Source organism: Ictidomys tridecemlineatus, chromosome 4, assembly GCF_052094955.1.
Source record: "Ictidomys tridecemlineatus isolate mIctTri1 chromosome 4, mIctTri1.hap1, whole genome shotgun sequence".
NCBI lineage: Eukaryota > Metazoa > Chordata > Mammalia > Rodentia > Sciuridae > Ictidomys > Ictidomys tridecemlineatus.
The window spans coordinates 104577303-104597197 of record NC_135480.1 but is presented as its reverse complement, the minus strand read 5'-3'; the positions used below and the strand labels follow the sequence as shown (position 1 = coordinate 104597197).

General features: G+C 42.9%; 1 protein-coding gene across 1 annotated transcript in view; it reads right to left on the bottom strand.

Moving 5' to 3' along the window:
* Positions 1 to 19895, bottom strand: part of Sorl1 (sortilin related receptor 1) — a 163196-nt gene that overhangs the window by 31336 nt on the left and 111965 nt on the right. Inside the window, exons 26-32 of the mRNA XM_078047182.1 lie at positions 15879 to 16004; positions 13318 to 13425; positions 11533 to 11664; positions 10380 to 10511; positions 9413 to 9547; positions 8439 to 8594; positions 5362 to 5511 (exon numbers count right to left, since the gene is read on the bottom strand). Coding sequence (XP_077903308.1) covers positions 5362 to 5511; positions 8439 to 8594; positions 9413 to 9547; positions 10380 to 10511; positions 11533 to 11664; positions 13318 to 13425; positions 15879 to 16004 — 939 coding nt within the window. The remainder of the gene's footprint in view (positions 1 to 5361; positions 5512 to 8438; positions 8595 to 9412; positions 9548 to 10379; positions 10512 to 11532; positions 11665 to 13317; positions 13426 to 15878; positions 16005 to 19895) is intronic.

Sequence of the window (19895 nt, the reverse complement as noted above, 5' to 3'; positions counted from 1 at the left end):
GGGTGGACAACTGCATTACATATACAAGCATACTGGAGTTCTACAAAAAAGTTGAAGAACCACTGCTGTAACAGTCTCAGGATCCCAAGACAGACTTCACCCTCCCATGCACTGAGCATTAAAGGAGGTCCTGCAGGCATCAGGAACAGCTCCAGGCACTAAGAACATGTATAGGAAAGACAAGGCACCTACTGTCAAAGAGATTATCTTCTCTTGAGAGAAGCTACAAACAAGCCAACCAACAAATAAGTCATTTCAGATAATGTAAGAGCCACAAAAGAACATAGAGTAATGGTGTCTGAGTTAAAGGGGCGGGCAGTGAAGCCACTTCATACAGGACAGTCAGAGAGGGATACTGCTCAGAAGGGGACCACTTGGAAAACACAAGATTCCCATCACAGACGTCTACCACTTGATAAGAATATGCAAAAACTATTGCCAAACAACAGCTGAGTAGAATTGTTAAAGATGTTTGAGGCTTCCTTATAAAATATATCTCAAAACTCCAAAGGCAAGAAAACCCAGATTTGAGATTCTGGAAATAAGGTTGCCATTAACCTCTGCAAATTCTTAAATGATTATTAAAGAGATGGTGGATGGGCACTTAGAACAGAAGTAGTGGCCAGCAGGGGCCAGCTTCTCTGAGAGGAATCATGCCACACTCATGCCATTTTGTTTTTGATAAGGTGATCGGATTAATGGATTTAGGAAAATTGTGGAGACAGCACATCTTGATTTTAAGACCCTGAATTAAGCAACATCCTTGTGAATAAGACAACTTTGAAACAGCCTGAAAACACAGATTTAAAGAATGCCAATTAATAGGTTACTATCACCAGGAGGAACACTGTAGGTCTTTGCCTCTTTGTTGGTTATTTTTAACGTTCACCTTGTCATATGATCTCTTACTTGGCTCAGATGTTCTATCACTTTGGTGAGTGTGGGATCAACCTGCTCTGCTCTTTTAATGTCCCAGAGGCCCACTGCATTCATTATTTTAACATAAGTGTAGACTTTTGTACTAAGTCCTCTTTGATTTCTCTGTTAGGTTTGGTGTATTCTTCTCTGATAAAATCTCTACACACTTAATTGGGTAAAAGTCTTTTCCACAAACCACCATCTATTTTTGTGAACTTTGTTAGTCATCTTTTATTTGGTAAATTATGAACTGGTATAAGTTTGTAATGTTCATGTATATTGATTGTGGCAAAGTTGTATAGATTTCTATATTTTGGATGAGAAATTTTTCTTCTATGATAAATTGTTTCTTATCTTGGCATTAAAAAAAAACCTCTCTATACAGACATCATAGCAGAAACATCATGACCTTCTATCTAGATAAATATCCCAGTCTGGTACTGACTGGAAGACTCTCTTAGAGCCTCAATTTTCCTATCTCTACAATGGAGACAATACCAAAATCACAAGGTAATTAACAATTCAGTGAAAAAAATATATAATTTACATGAGAATAATGGAAGGTACATTTCCCTTACCAAGTGTTCATTTTTCTTTTTGAGTCCTGATTATTTTACCAGAAAATAAGTGCTTTTGTTGACTCTGCATTACCTGCAAATGTAACAAGCATGCTTTCCAAATTTTCATCCAATCTAGTAATGACCTTTTAAATAGAGCAGGGCCATTTACAAAGAATCAGAAATGATTCTAACAGCAAACAGAGCAAAGTAGCAGCAGCTTGAAGAAGACTGCTTAGGATAAAGCAAAGAGAAAAATAAAAAAAGATCCCCAAAAAGGTAAGAAAGCAGAAAGGCATAATAATGAAACAAATACAAATAAATAAGGCAATAGAATCGAATCTTCCTGGTTCCCAAGTTCCACGTGACAAGAGCAGGTGCAATGATATACAGGGGTTCTTCCCCCAAAAGCATCTGAATTTATTCAGGTCCTGATCACTGACCAAGAGCAGAAGGTTAATAATGGGATCCTTCACAGCTTCCAAGAAAAAAGCAAACCAAACAAACAAAAATCACCCTAGCTTGCAAATTGAAAAAGTGGAAAAGTCAAAGGGTATTTTTTGAAACAAAGACCCCTAGGAAGCAACTTATCAAACTCCCTGACTTTTGGACAAAGAAAGGCTCCTTCAGACAGCCAAGATGAAAGCAGAGTGACATTCATGAAAAAGAAGGAGGCATGAACAATGAGGGCCTCATGACCCCTGTAGAAAAAGTACATTTAGGAGAAAAATCTATTTGCTGTGAGAATAAATACGTTTTACATGTCAGGCTAAATCTCGAGTCGATTTTTCTCTCAGGTCAGGAGCCTGTCAAGACCTAAAAGGACCTGGTGGAATCTGTCTCCACAAGCCCATAGCTACAGAGCCTGTTAAAGGAGACCACAGAGTGTGAAAACTGGCGAAGGCTCATGAGGGGCTAGGTGCAGAGGGTCTCCAGCAAGACTGACTGCTGATGCAACATGGGAAGGGCAACTCCTCCTGGCTGCTGGCCCACATGCCTCGCTTCCAACCAAGATGCCGAACACCAGCCCTGACTCCAGTGCCCATCCTCCACCCCTCGTGGTCCCACCCAAGCTAGCATCAGCCTATAGTTTCTTCTCTGGACAGTTTCTCCTTCTAGTTTCTCCTCTCCTCCTTCTAGTTTCACCTCTCTTCCTTCCTGCTGATCTCCACAGCCAAGGACTCATGGCTGCTACGAACATCACCTCCAATATACCAACGTGCCTTCTTCCTTTCTCACCTCACAGCCCCATCACATTGGCTGCCTCAGTAGTACCTGGCCTCCAATCTCACCTCCCCTTCTAAACCATTTCTCTCATGATGAAGTCCAAGTGATTTAAAATACAAACACCACTCCCTAAAATAATTAATGGTTCCCTGTGACAGGGGATAAGGGGCCCTAAGCATGGCCGTTGTACCCAAGTGCCCGGCTTGTCTCTATGTACTCACCATTTTCCCTGCCCATGGCCCTCTACAGAGGTGCTCCCAGTGTCTCTGAGCCTCTGGGTATTCATGCTGTCTCCAGTGGCTGGGATGCCCACCATCTGCCACCTTTCCCCACTTTTCTCCATTAAAACTCTGCAGTGGCACACTGTAGTCCTAGCCACTCCAGATACTGAGGTAAGAGGACTGCCTGAGCCCAAGAGTTTGGGACCAATCTGGGCAATGTAGTAAGACCCCATCTCCTAAAAACAACAAAACTGGGGCTGAGGTTGTGGCTCAGCACTAATGCGCTTGCCTTGCATGTGTGAGGCTCTGGGTTCAATCCTCAGCACCACATAAAAATAAACAAACAAAATAAAGGTATTATGTCCATTTACAACTGAAAAAAAAAAAAAGGTTTAAAACAAAAACAAAACCTGCTCCTTAGACATTATCATCCCTTTCCTGACCAGCTGCCACCTCTCTGGAGGATGACCAGGTCCACTCTGAACTATGCTGGTTCCTTGGAGATGCTTTTGCTACTGCCCACCTTGCACTGAAACATAGCTGCTGATTTGTGGTCCTCCCACCAGACTGTATCCCACAGCTGATCAGTGCCCGCCACGTCGTGCATGATCAACCAATTTTCATCCCGCCAGACTGAAGATTCTGAAGACATACAGTGCTTCCTGCTAACCAGACTCTGCAGGGAAAGCCTAGTCAGGCACTCGAGGGGAAATGTGCTACAGAGACAGGAGGGATGGCCAATCCCCACTTCCCTTTCTTCCCAGCCTCACTGGGAAAAATATCTACAAAGGGCAGGCATTTGGCAAACTTTTGTAATGCTAAGCATGAGAAAGGACTCTTTTAAAAGGATGAGTTCTCAAGCACCCCTTCCCACTGCTCTTGATTCAGCAGACTGAGGTGGGATCACTAAATGTTCATTTTTTACTCTCCATGTGATCCCTCTAAGTTACATAAATTTCTTCACTACTGAATTAGAGAAACTAAGGGATAACTGTCCTTCTCTGCCTAGACCCTAATCCATTTTGAAATGGTAAGATTTGATAGGGTTCCATTTGGGGGCTCAGTTTTTCATTAAGGAATCTTCATTTTAAGTGGAAAAAGTGAGATTAGAACAGAGATCAAAAAAGAATGGAGAGGCTGGGCTCAGTGGTGCACACCGGTAATCCCAACGGAGGCTAAGGAAGGGAGATCACAAGTTCAAAGCCAGCCTCAACAAAAGCGAGGCACTAAGCAACTCAGTGAGACCTTGTCTCTAAATAAAATACAAAATAGGGCTAGGAATGTGGCTCAGTGGTCAAGTGCCCCTGAGTTCAACCCTCAGTAACTTCCAACCTGCCACCAAGTTAAAAAAAAAAAAGAATGGAGAGCTCGCTGCTGGGGTCAGGGCTGGAAGGCTCTGTAGATAGATAGGAGGGCCTTTGCCATTCTCTTCTAGGTTCACCAGGGCAGAAGTCAGATGAGCATGAAGAAATGTTCTTTCTGGAAGTAAAACTACGTGACTGGCTGGGACACTGACTGTCTGCAGTCATGGGTAGATAGATGGAGGAGAGCCTGCAAAGCAGGAGGCCTGAGCTAGGGTAGCCCATCATCAGAGGCACGTGGATGGCAGGGAATGAGCACTCCTCTTCAGTCACACCCCTCCAGGGCCATTACAGTTGTACCCATCAGGCCAAAGGTGGCCTCAGTGCAACCAGAGACCAAAAGGTATTGAACATGAGCTCATCTCTGTGTCTGACTTCTGACTTCACCCCCTGCTTCCTGTAGGCCATCCCTGCCAAGGTGACACTCTGAACCTCAGTCTGTGCAAAAGCCAGTGTCTCTCCCTTCATTACCTACTCCAAGGAACCTCCCTGCAAGGAACAGGCACCACGGCCCATTCTGAACTCAACACACTGATACAGTGTCTATGTCATCTCAGAGCAGGTTCAGGCTGCCTGGTCATCATTCCACATGTGGCCAGTATTCTCTGTCTCCAACTAGAATTACCCTAGGGGCGATGACTGAACCTCTTAATAAGGTGCAGAGGTAATCCCCCCAACAATGTAGTCTCTGTGCCTCACTTAACACTTTCAGAAGAATGAATGCAAATATAGAGGACATAGGCTGGATCCCTTGGTGTTTTTAAAGAGTTAAACATAGCAAGCAAAAAAAGAAAAAAAACTATTAATTTTCTCACTTACTTAGAAAATATTTTTGTTAGATCTGCTCCTATTGTTTAAAATATCTCAGGCAACTTATTAGAAAGAATGTGGCTACCAGATGATATGATGTGCGTCCACGTAGCAAGCCCTTGGGGATGACATAGTCGCAACATGGGTACACAAAACTGCACTAACTCACACACATGGGTGTGTGCTGACCCAGAGACGAAGCAGGGCAAAGAGATATTTCACACTCTGGAAATCTGCCTGGGGCCAAAGCACTCCCAAACTACTCACGGCAGTTGTCCTCATCCTGGCCATCCTGGCAGTCCCGGTGGCCATCACAGCGCTTCCAGTTGGGGATGCACTTCTTTGGTTGGTGGCACTCAAACTCAAATCGGTCACATCGCCCAAGCTGAGTGGGGGTGGAGACAGCAGTGACATTTGCTAGAAAAAAATATTTTTAAAATTCAGTTTTCAGTATTATGCAAGCTGGCCAGTAACAGAGACAATTCAATGTGTTAGGAGAGCACAGTGCCTTAGGAATTGCAAAGGGAACCCGGAGAGACCCGTGTGTGCTCTGGACACCACTACTTAATTTGCTCCCTCTCAGACCCTGATTAAAGACCTAGCTGAGAGATAATTTTAAGACCTAACCCCAAAAGGGTACAAATAATGGGAAAAAAGACAAAAGCAACAAATTTGGAAGCTGGGTACGGTGACACATGCCTATAATCCCAGGGGCTTGGAAGGCTGAGGCAAGAGGACCCCAGGGTCAAGGCTAGCCTCGGCAATGCAGCAAGATGCTAAGCAAATTAGTGAGGCCCTGTGTTAAAATGAAAAAAATGGCTGGGATGTGGTCCTGTGATTAAGCATCCCTGGGTTCAATCCTAGCTCCCAAAAAAAAAAAAAAAAAAAGAAAAAAAGGGAAAAAATTGGGGAAGCTGGAAAGCAGACAGTGATAAGTGATTAAAGAGACCAGAGAAGGCCATAGCCTATCCCAAGCTGTCAGAGGAGAGAGCTAGGAAGCAACAGTTGGTCAACATCACCAACCCTCAAAAAGCTCACAAACTGGTCTAATGAGGAGGGAGAAAGGCAAAGTAAAGAAACTAAGAGGAACTGTTTAAGAAGCAACTACAGGGTCTTGGGGATGTAGCTGAGTGGGACGGTACTTGCCTAGCATGCACAAGGCCCCAGGTTCCATCTCTGGTGAAGAAAAAAAGGATAGCTACACTCCCTACAGCCTTCCACCCCAACAGCCCCATGAGACTATCACCCATACATCATCCCAATAACAGACTGGTGGGTTGTTATTTGGACAGAATGAAAACCAAGAGCTGTTTTAAACAGGCATAGTTGAGAACAAGAACATCTTACTGGTAAACTGAGGATTAAACCTACAGACAGCAAAATACGAAGACCTCACTCTCTTCCTGAGACCTCTATCAGTGAGATCTTGATCCTATTGTGCAGGCAGAAGATCGAAGGAATCTTCTCTGGGAACGCTGACCAGCCTCAGAGATAAAATTACCAAGGTCCTAGAAAGCTAAGCCAAGTAAACCAGGCCCCTTGTTCCTGAAGAAGACAGGAGTCATGGGAAGGCTCCCAAGTTGGGGAGAGCTGACTATCCACCTGCATGCATCTTAACAGAAGGTAAAATGAAAAGAAGGCTGATGCCAGGAAGAAAAATCAGCTAGGAGTCTTCTGCATGGAAGAGCATCGGGGAGCTACAGACAACCAAGAACACAAAAGCTGAATGAGACATAAAGCAAGGAACTTGCTCTTCTGATGAGTCAGAACTGGCTAGTTCTGGCCAGAGTTTTAAGAACCAAAATCAACTGTGAGAGAAGGATAATTCAATACATAGGTGGGAATGATTAGAGACAAAAGGGTTTTTATGGCTTTTAAAATCCTTTTTTACAATTTGTTTTAATTTGAGAAGCACTTATGGGCTGCTATTTGCCTGTTGTTGTGGTAGACACAGGAGAAAATTCCAAGTAATTTACAGTATCATCCCCAAACAGGAGACCTGCCATTAGGAAGCGATGTACAGCAGATCACAGTCAAGAACCCAAAGGACAACAGCTAAGTTCAGTGAGATTGGGCATCAGCTAAAGGAGTCTGGGAAGCTCTGCAGGGGTGAGGTTTGACAGGGAGAATCACAATTGTACTTGTTTGAAGCAAGAATTTCAAGCTTTAATGAACTTTAGAATCATATGAGTATCTCCTAGGCTCCACCCAGAAGTTCTGATGCTATATTTTATACACTGCAGGTGATTCCATTATAGAGGAGTCCTTGTGCCATACCTTGAGAATTGCTAATGACATATCAAGGTCTCTTTGCTATGAAATTCTTGCTTCTGTTTGCCCCACAGATGGTAGATTTCATGGATGGGGAAAGCAGGAGGATGAGGGAGGGACAAGGGTAAAAGGCCTGCTGTAGGAATACAGGAGGGAAAGGAACAAGTCTGCCCAGAGCAGTGAAGCAGCCCTAAGAAGTGAGGGAGGAAAGGAGGAGTCAGAGCACACAGGGCCTTGAAACTAGGAATCAAGGTCCAAGAACTGAATTTCAAGCAAGAATTTCAAGCTTTAATGAACTTTAGAATCATGTGGGTATCTCCTGGGCTCCATACCAGAAGTTCTGATGCTATGCATTTTATACACTGCAGGTGATTCCATTATAGAGGAGACCTTGTGCCATACCTTGAAAATCGCTAACGACATATCAAAAACAGGGAAGCAATGGGATGAACAATGTCATCAAGGGGCAACCAGGAGATCAGCCACAGCAAGGATGATACAAAGTGCAGTTTATAAGTGAATCTGAAATAGACTCCTGCTTAGGGAAACTCGGCATCCTCACCCAGGCTCTGCCTGTGGTGGGGGGCCGGCACTAGATGGGGTCCCAAGGTGGGCCCTGCCTACAGCAATGGTTTACGCACAGCCCTTCAGCTGCCTCTGTGCAGCCACTAGATGGCAGTGCTCACCCTTCTTTTAGAAAGACCAGCTCCATAACTATCAAGTAGGAAAATTGGGCCCTCTCCCCTGAGAGTGTAATATACACACAAAAACCTCCCTGTAATCCCAACTATAATTTCCCACAGAGAAGGAAGCAAAGGTTGCCTGCCACGGTCGCGGGGAAATAAGGTTGGCTGGCCTTTTCCAGTAGGAAGTTCAGAGGGCAGTTACAGAAGATGGGATGCTCCGTTTCTGAGTTCCCATGGGTCTGATCCAGGGAAAAGCACTGAAGTCTCCCTGCCCTGAAAGCACCCTATTGGTGAGCAGCACAGGGCAGTCAGGCTATGCCTACAGCGTGCTCCAGAACATCCTCAACACAGGAACAGGTACCACGGAGAGCTGAGACCAGGACTCACCAAGCGAGGGGCAGGCTTCCTCGTCGGAGCCATCTGCACAATCCCGGTACCCGTCACATACCCAGGTGTCCATCACGCAGGCCCCATTGCTGCATCGGAAGTAATTGGGCAGACACGTGGAGGGCCCAGGAGTGGGGGAGGGCAGAATATGTGAATCTGAGAAAAACACCAAAAAGAAAACCCAAAGTGTTACCAGAAGTTGGACCTCAGACTAAAATGTGTTCCAAACCAAATCCCCCTTTTAGCTGCACCAGCCAAGAGAGGCTAGTGACAGTCACAGCTCTGTCCTGCAGCCCATCTAAAAATCATTCATGATGCAGTGTCAGAACAGACGATATTTGTTTCCCCTCTGGTTAGTGGATTTACATACTGCTGTAGTGGATAGGAGCTAATGTTCAGATGGCCTTGCTTTTGTAGGTGTTTCTGAAAGCAAACAAAAGGTGAACAGCTGACTTGGAAGATACAGGACGGATAGAGAATTCCTACCAAGGCCAAACTGCTCTAGTTAATTCATCACAACTACCCCAAGACTTGGTTTGGAGACAATGCCAAAAATGAAAGGGAAAGCATGCACCCCACATCAGTGTTCCTCAGAGGAATCACAGCCCAGGCAGGACCTGGGGACCTTGTTAAAATTCAGATTCCCATTCAGTAGGTGTGGGGGAAGGGCAGAGACTGAGGTTCTAACAAGCTCCAAGGAGATGTGAATGCTGCTGGTCAGCAGCAAGGCTCTGGGCATCTCATTGTGCCCTGCAAAATCAGGAATGAATAACCCTGGCAATAAAAACCAAGCACCCTGATTGCAAATGGGAGGAAAGATTGAAAACTCCTCAGGGTTGATTCTCCCAAAAAAGCCAGAAAAGTACAGAATTAGCCAGGCACTAAAGAGACAAAGTTATAATCTGTGCAAACAGGTCAACCTATCCTGCTGTGTCTCGGCTGTGGGGTTGACCCAGCACCCTAGAGCCTCTCACCTCCACAGTCCTTCTCATCAGACCAGTCTCCACAGTCGTTCTCCCTGTCACATTTCCATCTGTTTGGGATGCAGTGGCCATTCTCACAGCGGAACTGGAAGTAGCGGGAGCAGTTTGGGGCTTCTGTGGGGTTTTCTGCAGAGATCAACAAGGGTATCAGTCATTTCTCCTGAACCACAGTGAGCACAAGCTCCACCTAGAGGCACTGTCCTGGATACCCATGTCCAGTGCCAGTGGCATTTCCCTCTCAAAAAAGATCAGGCAACTTTATGAACCCAAGGGGCAACAGAATATACCCATAAACTCACAGTACTCCATCTTCCCAGCTCCAAACTCATAACCTACATTTTTTCTTTTTTTAGGGTGCTGGAGACTGAACCCACGAACACTCTGCCACATCTGCAGCCCTTTTTATTTTTTTGAGAGAGGGTCTAAGTTGCTTAGGACCTAAGTTGCTGAGGATAGTTTTGAACTTGCGTTCCTCTTGCCTCAGCTTCCTGAGCTGCTGAGATTACAGGTGTGCACCACTGCACCCAGCGATGACTACAGATTGTTATACTGAGAATGATCACCTGACATGTAATTCTGACCTTTTACCAAAGCAATAGTCTAACTATTGATGACAGCCCAATTGAGATGCTGTGGTCTATACTTTTTAGGGTAGTGGTGTCGATGACGCATTCTACAATATTTACCACAATCCTTTACCCACTGCATTCTTTATATATATAATGTGGTCCTTGCAACTGAGCAAAGAAAAGGAAACATAATAAAAATTTCCTGCATCTACTAGGTGTAAGTTCCCACTTCACTCAATTCTTCGTGTGGGGATTCAAGAGCTGGAGGTAGTTGCTACTGAGGAAGGAGAGGGCAAAGTGTGCAGGTGAGAATGCTGGCAAGCATCCCCTCCTTAGCCACAGGTGTCACCATAACTGCAGGGCTGGGGTGCGAGGAGGCTGATGCTCACCACAGTTGGCTTCATCAGAGTAGTCCCCACAGTCGTCCATCCCATCACATTTCCAAATCAAACTGATGCACACTCCATTCTGACACTGGAAACCGAACTCATCACAGACCTTGTGGAACTCGGGGTCTTGGGCTACATAAGGAAGAAATACCCATAAAGTCCTGATTACTTCCGTGTTGGAGAGATCAGAGTAGAAGTGATGCTCAGAACAGGAGAGAGGAAAAACATCCTCTGCCAAGAGCCATTATTGTGCTGAATGTTTCCGTGAAAGCAAAAGCCAAACCTGATCTTAACAGAGCACACATTCTATTTATTAATCCTTTCCACAGTCCTTTATTGAGTACTATTATGGGCTGAGTTTATCCCCCCAAAATTCATAGATTGAAATCCTAACCCCTAATACTTTAGACAGGTGATTTTTTTGGAGGTAATGTCTTTAAAAAGGTAAGTTAAAATGAGGTCATCAGGGTGAGTCTTAATCCAATACAACTGCTGTCCATGGAAGAGGAAGAAGAAATCTGAACACAGAAATGTAGAGAAGAAAGACCATGCAAGGACACAGGGAGAAGATGGCCACCTGTGAGGTCAAGAAAGGCCTCTGGGAAAACCAATCCTGCCAACACCTTGACTGTGAACTCCCAGCCTCCTTTTTTTCAAGAGAAAATGCATTTCTGTTGTCCAAGTTACCCTGCGTGTGGCATTTTGCCATGGCAACCCAAGCAAACAAACACAAATGCAGGGCACTCTGAGAAACAGGGCTATGGCAATGAACAAAGGAAAGTCCCTGCTCCTCTGACCCTTGCATGGCAGCAGCAGAGGCAGACAGTAAAATACAGCGTGCAATGTGGGGGTGCATGCTGTGAGGACCTCTGGAGAGCACAGCAGGCAGGGGGCACTACAGAGATTGGCATTCAATACAGACTGGCCAGAAAGGCCTCTGGTATAAGGTGAAACGGAGCCAAGACTGTGGTCACTCACCAGCCTCCTGTTCATACCTACACCAAAGCTAAAAGCAGCACTTCTGAAACAAAGAGGTAACTCTCAGGAAAGGTGAGCTTGGACACTTAGTCAGACCTGATACCTAGAGAGAAGTGTGTCCCCGGGCAGCCAAACCCCATGTCTGTGAGTGACCTCCCCCAGCTGCCCCACTCACAGCATCCTGCAAAGGTGGCATCCTCATCTGATCCATCGCGGCACTGGATGATCCCATCACACACCATGGAGTGGAACAGGCACTGCTGGCGGTTCTTACACACAAAGTCCATGAAGCGAGTGCAGAGGGGCTCTAAAAGGGAGCCAGCAAGGAGAAAGGGCCATGAGCACTGGGCGTGGGCATCTCACACTGGTTCAGACATGCATTCAGGAAACAACAGTAACAGCCACTGTTGGCCGAGCACTTGCTTGTGCCAAGCCCACAGCTAAAGCACTTGACATAAAGTGTACCATTAAACCCTCAAAACAACATTAAAAAAGATTTTACTGTCTCTGTTTACAGAACGAGAAAACAAGGGTAGCAGTATTAAGTATTTTGCCAAGAGCACACAGCTGATGAGGGTGAAGCCAAAACTGAAATCCAGAGCTGTCTGGCACCAAAGCCCATGATCTGAATCATTACTGATACGATATTGACTCTAACAAGGAGTCAAGAAGCTTTCTCCAAAATAGACCAGAGTTCTGGAATGAATTGTGCTCCTCCCTCCAGCTTAAATTCCTATGTTGAAGCCTGAGCCCTAGTGTGACTATATTTGGAGAGGGGTTCTTTAAAAAGGTCCTTAAGGTTAAATGAAGTCATAGGCTGGGGCCCTAATCCGACATGACTGGTGTCCTCATCTAGAGATACAGGCAGAGAAAAGGCCACATGAGAGCATAGCAAGAAGGCCTTTGGATTTGAATTACAGCTGCTCTCTTCTGGGTCTGGAGCTTGACCGCCTTCAAATTTAAACTGTGACCTCAGTTTATCCCTGGGTCTGCAGCCTGCTGGCTCACTCTACAGATTTTGAACTTGCCAGCCTCCATTACCACGTAAGTCAATTCCTTATAAGTCTCTCTCCACACATACATAGGGCTGCTGTGTATGATGAGTGTGTGTGTGTGTGTGTGTGTGTGTGTGTGTGTATCCTATTGATTTTGTTTCTCTGGAAAACCCCAAACTAACACAACCAGAGAGCAAAATGTTAGGCTCTGCAGACACTTTACAAACAGCCTCTGTTACAACTACTTGATTTTGCCACTACAGCATGAGGGCAGTATGCATATGTAAGCAAAGGGAAGTGTTGGATTGAAATATAACTTCATTTAAAAGAACAGGTTTTGGGCCAAATCTCACCTACAGGCCAGTTTGTATTAACCCATTAGCTCTCAACCTGAATTGCACATTAGAATCTCCTGGAATACTGTAAGGAAAAAAAAAAAAATCCCAACACCCAAGTCATACCCTAGACTAATTTGAAATATCTGGGGGTGAGGCCCAGGTACCAGTAGCTTTTAGAGCTCCCTGGTGATTACAATGTCCACCAAAGAGGTGTACAACTGACCCAAGACCATCTTTCTGGGTCTAAAGAAAATGGGCTAGAAAGGGTTACTTGGCATAAAAATATTTCTGGAGTGATAATCATCAACACTAATAAAAAAAAACCAATCAAGTAAAAGTAAGTGCCCAATCGAAAACAACGGTCAATTTATAATGCACATAGCAACAAAACAGTACCTTTCACCAAAGAATAAACTAATCCCATAACCATACACTTCAATCCTTTCTATTCTCCTCTACCCAAACATGTCTCCCTTTCTGATCAGCCACTGAGTCCAGGACTCAGTGTGAATTGGTTCAAAGCTACACACAGCAGGTACTGAAGAAACAAAAGGATCTGGTCCAACAGGCACTCCTCACTCACAACCACCAGGGCCTGGCGTTCCTCCGGGCAGGAAGCAGACTCACCACAGTGCTGCTCGTCCGAGCCATCGGAGCAGTCGTGCAGTCCGTCACAATGTTTGCTGGATGGGATGCAAGTGCCATTGGGGCAGCGGAATCCATTGCACTTCTTCTCTGAAATCCAATTCAGAGTAGAATGGTAAAGAAGAAATGAGCAGGCACTCACCGACATTGTTCACAGGACTCCGATTCGTACCACCCTGGGGGCAGCTGGGCAATAGCTGTAGAATTACCAACATATATATATTCTGACCAGTAACTCCCAGTGTAGAAACAATGTGTTCTGTTTACACAAATGAAAAATAGTGTAAGGAAAAGGTCAGAACCTGTACTTAATGTAAGCAGAAGTGTAACAGATGGAAAACCACCTCCATGTCCATCAGCAGAGGACTGTTTAATAAATGGCTGTGCATGGGAACACTAGACAGCTGAGGGAGACTGAAGAACTCTGTAAAAAATTCTGTCCCAGAGTTATGTAAAAATCAAACCTCAAAACAACATGCACAGTGTATTATTATTTGTGTAAAATAGACTATATTTAAATATCTACAATCACGCATCATCTAATGATGGGTGCATTCTAAGAAATGTGTCACTCATCAATTTCTTCACCATGTGAAAGTCACAGACTATGTTGCACAACTTGGATGGTACAGAATAGGTCACTCAGTCAATGTGATCTCTTGAAGCAATCAAAAGGTGAGGTAAACAAAGATGTAGAGGCTGTTACCAGTGTAATATGGGAGACTGCTGAACAGTTAACTTTTCTTTAAGTAGAAGGGGTTTATTCTCCAATAATGACAAAAAAGTATAGCATGATAAACACATAAACCAATCACTAGTTATTTGCTATCACTATCAAGCACTGGTACCTTACGTACTTGTGTGTGTTACCCTGGCACTTGACTGGCAGCACAATGGGTCAGTTTACACCAGCATCACCACCAGCAGTACTGTCCTGCACTATGACGTCGGGAACATGACAGTGTTACTAATGACAGAACATTCTCAACTCCATTTAATCTTTTGAGACCACCATTGTAAATGTGCTCCATCCTTGACAAAAATAATGTCACACAGTGATGACTGCATATCCACATCTCTGAAAAGATATCAAACCATGGCTTCTCGTGGGGATAGGATAGGAACTAGGCAGATGGAGAGAACAACTTTTACTATAAGCCATCTTATGTTTTTTCCATTTTGAACAAGATGAAAGGCCGACCTATTCAAAAACTGAGCATTTTTTTGCAGAAGAAAAAAGCTTCTACAAATAGGAAAAAAGAGAGACAAACATGAATCCTGATTACAAAATCCTAGATTTTCAAAAAAATTTAGAGATCACTGGCCACCTTCTTTCTTTCATGAATTCTAATTTGAATTCTAATATGAAGCCCTTCTGGAGAACGTTTGCTTGAAATGTTAAGAGTCCAAAGTTTCACAATGAGTTCTAAGGGAAATAAACTAGAACAAAGGTACCATGATACTTAGCCCAGAAGCCTTAGTGCCAGGTCCCTCTCTCCTAAGCAGAGTCCCTGCCAGGCACTGGACTTATCAGTTCTACCAAGACAGGCATGGCCTTTGCAAACCCAATGCTTGGTGAATAGTTCCATGAGGATTAGGTAGGTATAAGACAACACAAGGTGTTTTAATCCTGCAAAAAGTCAATTTACCTAGGAAATTTGTCAAAGGACATCATACAGAAACAAACAGTAAATGAGTAGTACAACTTGGAGAAATGGTTAATGTCACTAAGAAAAACAAAGTTTCTTTTAAAAAGTATAAATTAAAATTATAAGAAACAAGTATACTCAGTATTAGTGAGAACCACTAAAGAGATAAAACCTAAAATCAAGGGAGACTAGGGAAAGCAAGCAGTCTGTGGCGGGTGGAGATGTCTCTCGGAAATAACCTGGAAACACTGGAAGAGACTCATGAGAAACCATCAGCACTTCTGACCCACAATTCCAGGAAATATCTCCAAGGAAAAATGAGCCTTCGCTTCCAAGAATATAAACAGCTGTCATAATTGTGTAAAACTAAAAACATAATTGTGTAAAACTCAAATGCCCAACCAGGAACGGACTAAGTAACCCATAACTGGGTTAATGGTAACATGAAATGAATATGCATCTTGCATAAAAATGCTAATTACAGAAAATACTGATATATGGAAACATCTTTTTTAAGAAAAAAATCCTGTAACATGGAAGGAGTAGAATATATAAAATGACATGTAGACAACAACTATACTATGAAAATTTTGAATGTTTGGCAAAAGGATAAGGACAGAGAAGCTTAAAAATATTTGGTGTATAAAAGCACTTCACATACTGATTCTGTGTTATGGCGGCATTTTACACTTTTTGTTTGTGAGAGGGAAACTGCTGCCTGAGAATTAAGACTACATCATATGGCAGCACGACAGAGTGGGTGGGCTTGCTCAGTGTCACGGTGGAAGCCCGGGTGCTGCAGGGTGTGATTTCATTTCCTGGCCCATCTGCTGCCTCTTCCTGAACAGCAGACACTGGGGAAGCTCAGGTGGGAGCCAAGGCATTTGCATTTACCACAGTTCACCGGATCCTCGTCAGAACCATCTTGGCAATCTGCGTCACCGTCACACGCCCACCGCTGGGGGATGCAGTGCCCGTTGTGGCACTGGAAGTTGGAGGCCTCACAGGTGTGATAGATGGCTGCCAACAGAGAAAAGGGACATAGTCACACCTCCCTCCTCTCCACCCCCATCAACTGTCACAAGTCAGCTGAAAGGAAGCTTTGCACTAGGCAGTAAGCTTGAAAGGGCTGGAGCATGAGTTACTCCGAGGGCGGGAAATGCAGCAGTTGGGCAGACCCCAAGAGGGAGGCAGTGATTTGAGTCTGTGCTGAGAAAATGTTACACCAGCCACTACAGGCCCAGGTGCCCCTGTCAAAAAAATCCCTCCTCTGTACAATGACCTGTGAGGTAAGCATTATTCCTCTTTCACACAGGAAAAACAGGCTTGGAGAAACTGAGAAACCTTCTGGTAATAAAGTAATTGCATCAGGCTGTCCAGGGTAAAGCCTCTACTTTTCTTCCTAGATCTTGCTACTTGATCCTCTCCATAAATCTGACTCCTTTAGATGCTGTCAAACAAGGAAAGGCAGTGTGTGCTCTAGAGAGAAAGTTCTAGACCTGGTCCAGTCAGTCTGGAGGCCTCAATTTCCTATTTGACATTGTTATCTAAGGGGCTCTTACAAGCAGCTCTGACAAGCCATGACTTTATATATCAAAACCAAAATCAAAACACAAAACACTACCCAACTTTAAATGTGGAAAACTTCAGGCCCAAAGAACATTAAAAAAAAAAAAAAAAAATTCATTCCCAAGTCTCAAAGAACACAGGCCTCAGAACCTAAAACTGTCTAACCGAGGAAGGCAAGAACAACATCTAACATCTTACCAGCCAATAATACATAACACCCACTACAAGCACTTTTAAAAAGCAGCAGCGGCAGTTAGTAAAACAGAGTCACTGCTAGAAATGAACAGCTTCATTTGCACACTTGGGCTGTGGCCATCAAATCATTAGAAATAGCTTAAAATCTCAAAAATTTGAGTTCAAGTACATAATATCTGCCTCAGACCCAATCAACACTATAACTGCCTTCTTCATTAGATTTCCACTTCCTCTTCTTAAATAGAAAGCTGCCTGTGTCTGTTCACTGCTGAAGAAAAACGAGAATTGGCCTCATTTACAACCAGCATAAAAGAATCCACAGTAACCACCTGCCCCCATCCACAGGTATGTTCTAAGATGTTGCATAAATGCCTGAAACTTTGGATGGTACTGAACCCCATATACACTATGTTTTTCCAATGTATACATACCTACAATGAATGATATACATTCCAATGTATACACCTCCAGAAATTTGGTCATAGACATAGGAAGAGATAAAGCTAAGACTGAAATGGAACATTAATGATATATCATAATAAAAGTCATTTGAAACTTATCAAGTATTTATTTCTGGAATTTTCCATTTGATATTTTCAGACTATGGTTCATCCCAGGTAACTGAAATAGTGGAAAGGAAAGCTAGGGATGGGGGTGAGGGGTGGGGATAACCTAGAGAGGCTCCTTGTTACCTTAACCGTGAATAGGACATCTTCACAGCAGAAAGAGGTAACAAACAAAATCAGGTTGTTGTGGGGGAAAAAAAAAAAAAAACTAGAGTTGTTTATTCAATTGAGATGACCGGCAATAAGCTGCTGAGGGTGAAGAAAACTGCCTCACAATGTCCTCTACGATTTCTACTGAAATTGAAGCTATTTTTTGTGATGATAAGAAATGCTAAGAACCTGATTTTTCAAAGCACTTTAAAACAAGTTGTGAACCATTATCTTTGTCTTTTCATCTCTCCAAAGACCAAGGCTGAATTTGGTAGCATTTAAATAAGTCTACGGGAAGTTTCAACATTTATAACCTTTGGCACTTAGAATCCATTAAACATCTTTTAAAAATACACTTATATCTTGCAAAAGGAATAAATAAAGCATGCAAGTTACATGAGTTTCTGAACCAGTAATAACCATCACCTGAGATGATTTTGATTTTTTTTTTTTTTTTGGTGTCAGAAATCTGATAGTCTTTGAAACATTCCTTACCGCCTTGCTCACTTTCATGAAATGTAAAGTTGCATAAAATGATTACCATGCTAATCTACTTGTTATTATTCAGCCTTTGTATTTCATTCTTAATTGAAAACTATTTCAAAGTGCTAGCGGGGTTTCTAAATGACAACTCTGGGAGACACGTCAGAGATCTTCAGATTCTATCCCAGAAGCTGAGATCAGAAAGATTAATCAGTTTGCCCAATTTTACTCAAGTGGCCAGGCATGACTGGAATGTATAACAAAATGCTTTTTCTGGATTTTTCTATCTTCTAAGTAATTTACTAGTCTTTGACATTGAGTGCAGGATTTATAAATAAAAAATTTTTAGTACAAAGATGGAAGAAACTGACTCTAAATCCAGACTAAAAATTTTGAGAGAAAAACAAGTGTAAGACTGGAAGGGTCAACAGGGTGAACAATCATGGACATGGAATTTCAGTTTCTAATAAAGATCATTACCCTACAACCTATGTTCTTAGAGCTTCCCTGACTCATCAAGACCTGCTGAAACATCTGATAAAGGCATTAACTGAACATAAATGGGGAACAAAGATGAATGATGTACTAGAATAAGGAAAAGTACTGCCTCATTTCTTAGAAAGCATGGACTATTAGGAAGTGTGTGAGGGAAAAGGAAAGTGACTATAAACACAATTTGAATGATTAAGGATTCAAAAGAAAAACCACAAAGCATAAAGAGCATTAAAATTTGAAAGGCATATTGAAAAAGAGACAGACAGATATTCTAGATACAAAAATATAGTCATGAAAATAAAAAGAGTTCCACAGATGTGTGAAACAGCAGATTAGATTTGGTTGAAAGAAGAACTATTGAACTGGAAGGTAAGTCTAAAGAAATCAGAGTATAGCACAGAGTCTGAAAGTCAGCAGATATAAAAACAGGAGGCATGAACAATAGCATGGAGCCGTGCAACAAATGGCTGCAGCAAGTGCTAACAACAAGATCAGAAACAGTAGAAAGCAGAAGAGGCTGAATTCCACAGCTGTAAAATCCCAGGATTACAAGAAACAGATCTTAAAAAGAAAATGAGTCTCAAGAACAACAACAACAAAAAAGGCCAGACTGTGTAACAACAAAAACTAAAGGCAACTGCAAAGAAAACACTGTTGTTATTTGAACAGAAAATCTGACAGAACTGCAAATAGTAAAAGGGACCAGAAAGAAACCAGAGTAATTCTAATAATAAACTTACAAAAAAATCACTATACACCTAGAATCCAGACCAATTTAGATTCCACGCTAAACATTAAAGACATGTTGATACTAACAGAACCTTGAAAGAGTTAACCACCCTCAGACCTCTGCTCCAAAAACCAGGGAAGGAGGTACTGGATAGAAGAAGCAAAGGTAGGTGGTAAATAGACATGTGCCTATAAAGAAGGTTGATTATTAAAAATAATAACAAATACTAATTTTTGAATTTCTGAAATGTAAAATCAAAAAACTAAATGGCATTTTAAGATACTAAGTCTTTTACTAATTAGTTTGGTGGTAGTGCTTGTAGGTATAGGAAATATTGAGAATGCACATAACGTGTCTAAAAGTAACAGCTAAGAGAAAAGAAACTGAATGTATACCTTCAATAACAGGGAGGGTAGGTTAAAGGGAATAAAGAAAGCTTGAAAAGCCCATGGAGAACAAAGGCTGAGAGGAGGAGGAGGAGCACGGCACAGTACAGACAATGCATGGGGGCTGAGGCCAACAGGTCAGCAGCCCTGACCCATTTTCTCTGGTGTCATATACAGCTTAATTTAATAGAGCGGGAAATGAAGTGTCGTGCTACACATCATAATGAGCTCACATCCAACCTCCAACTATTTTAAGATGATGAGAAAAAGAATCATCCTTAAAAGGTTTGGAAGAACAGTCATTGGAATAAGGCTGCAGCTGAATGGCAAGAGCACT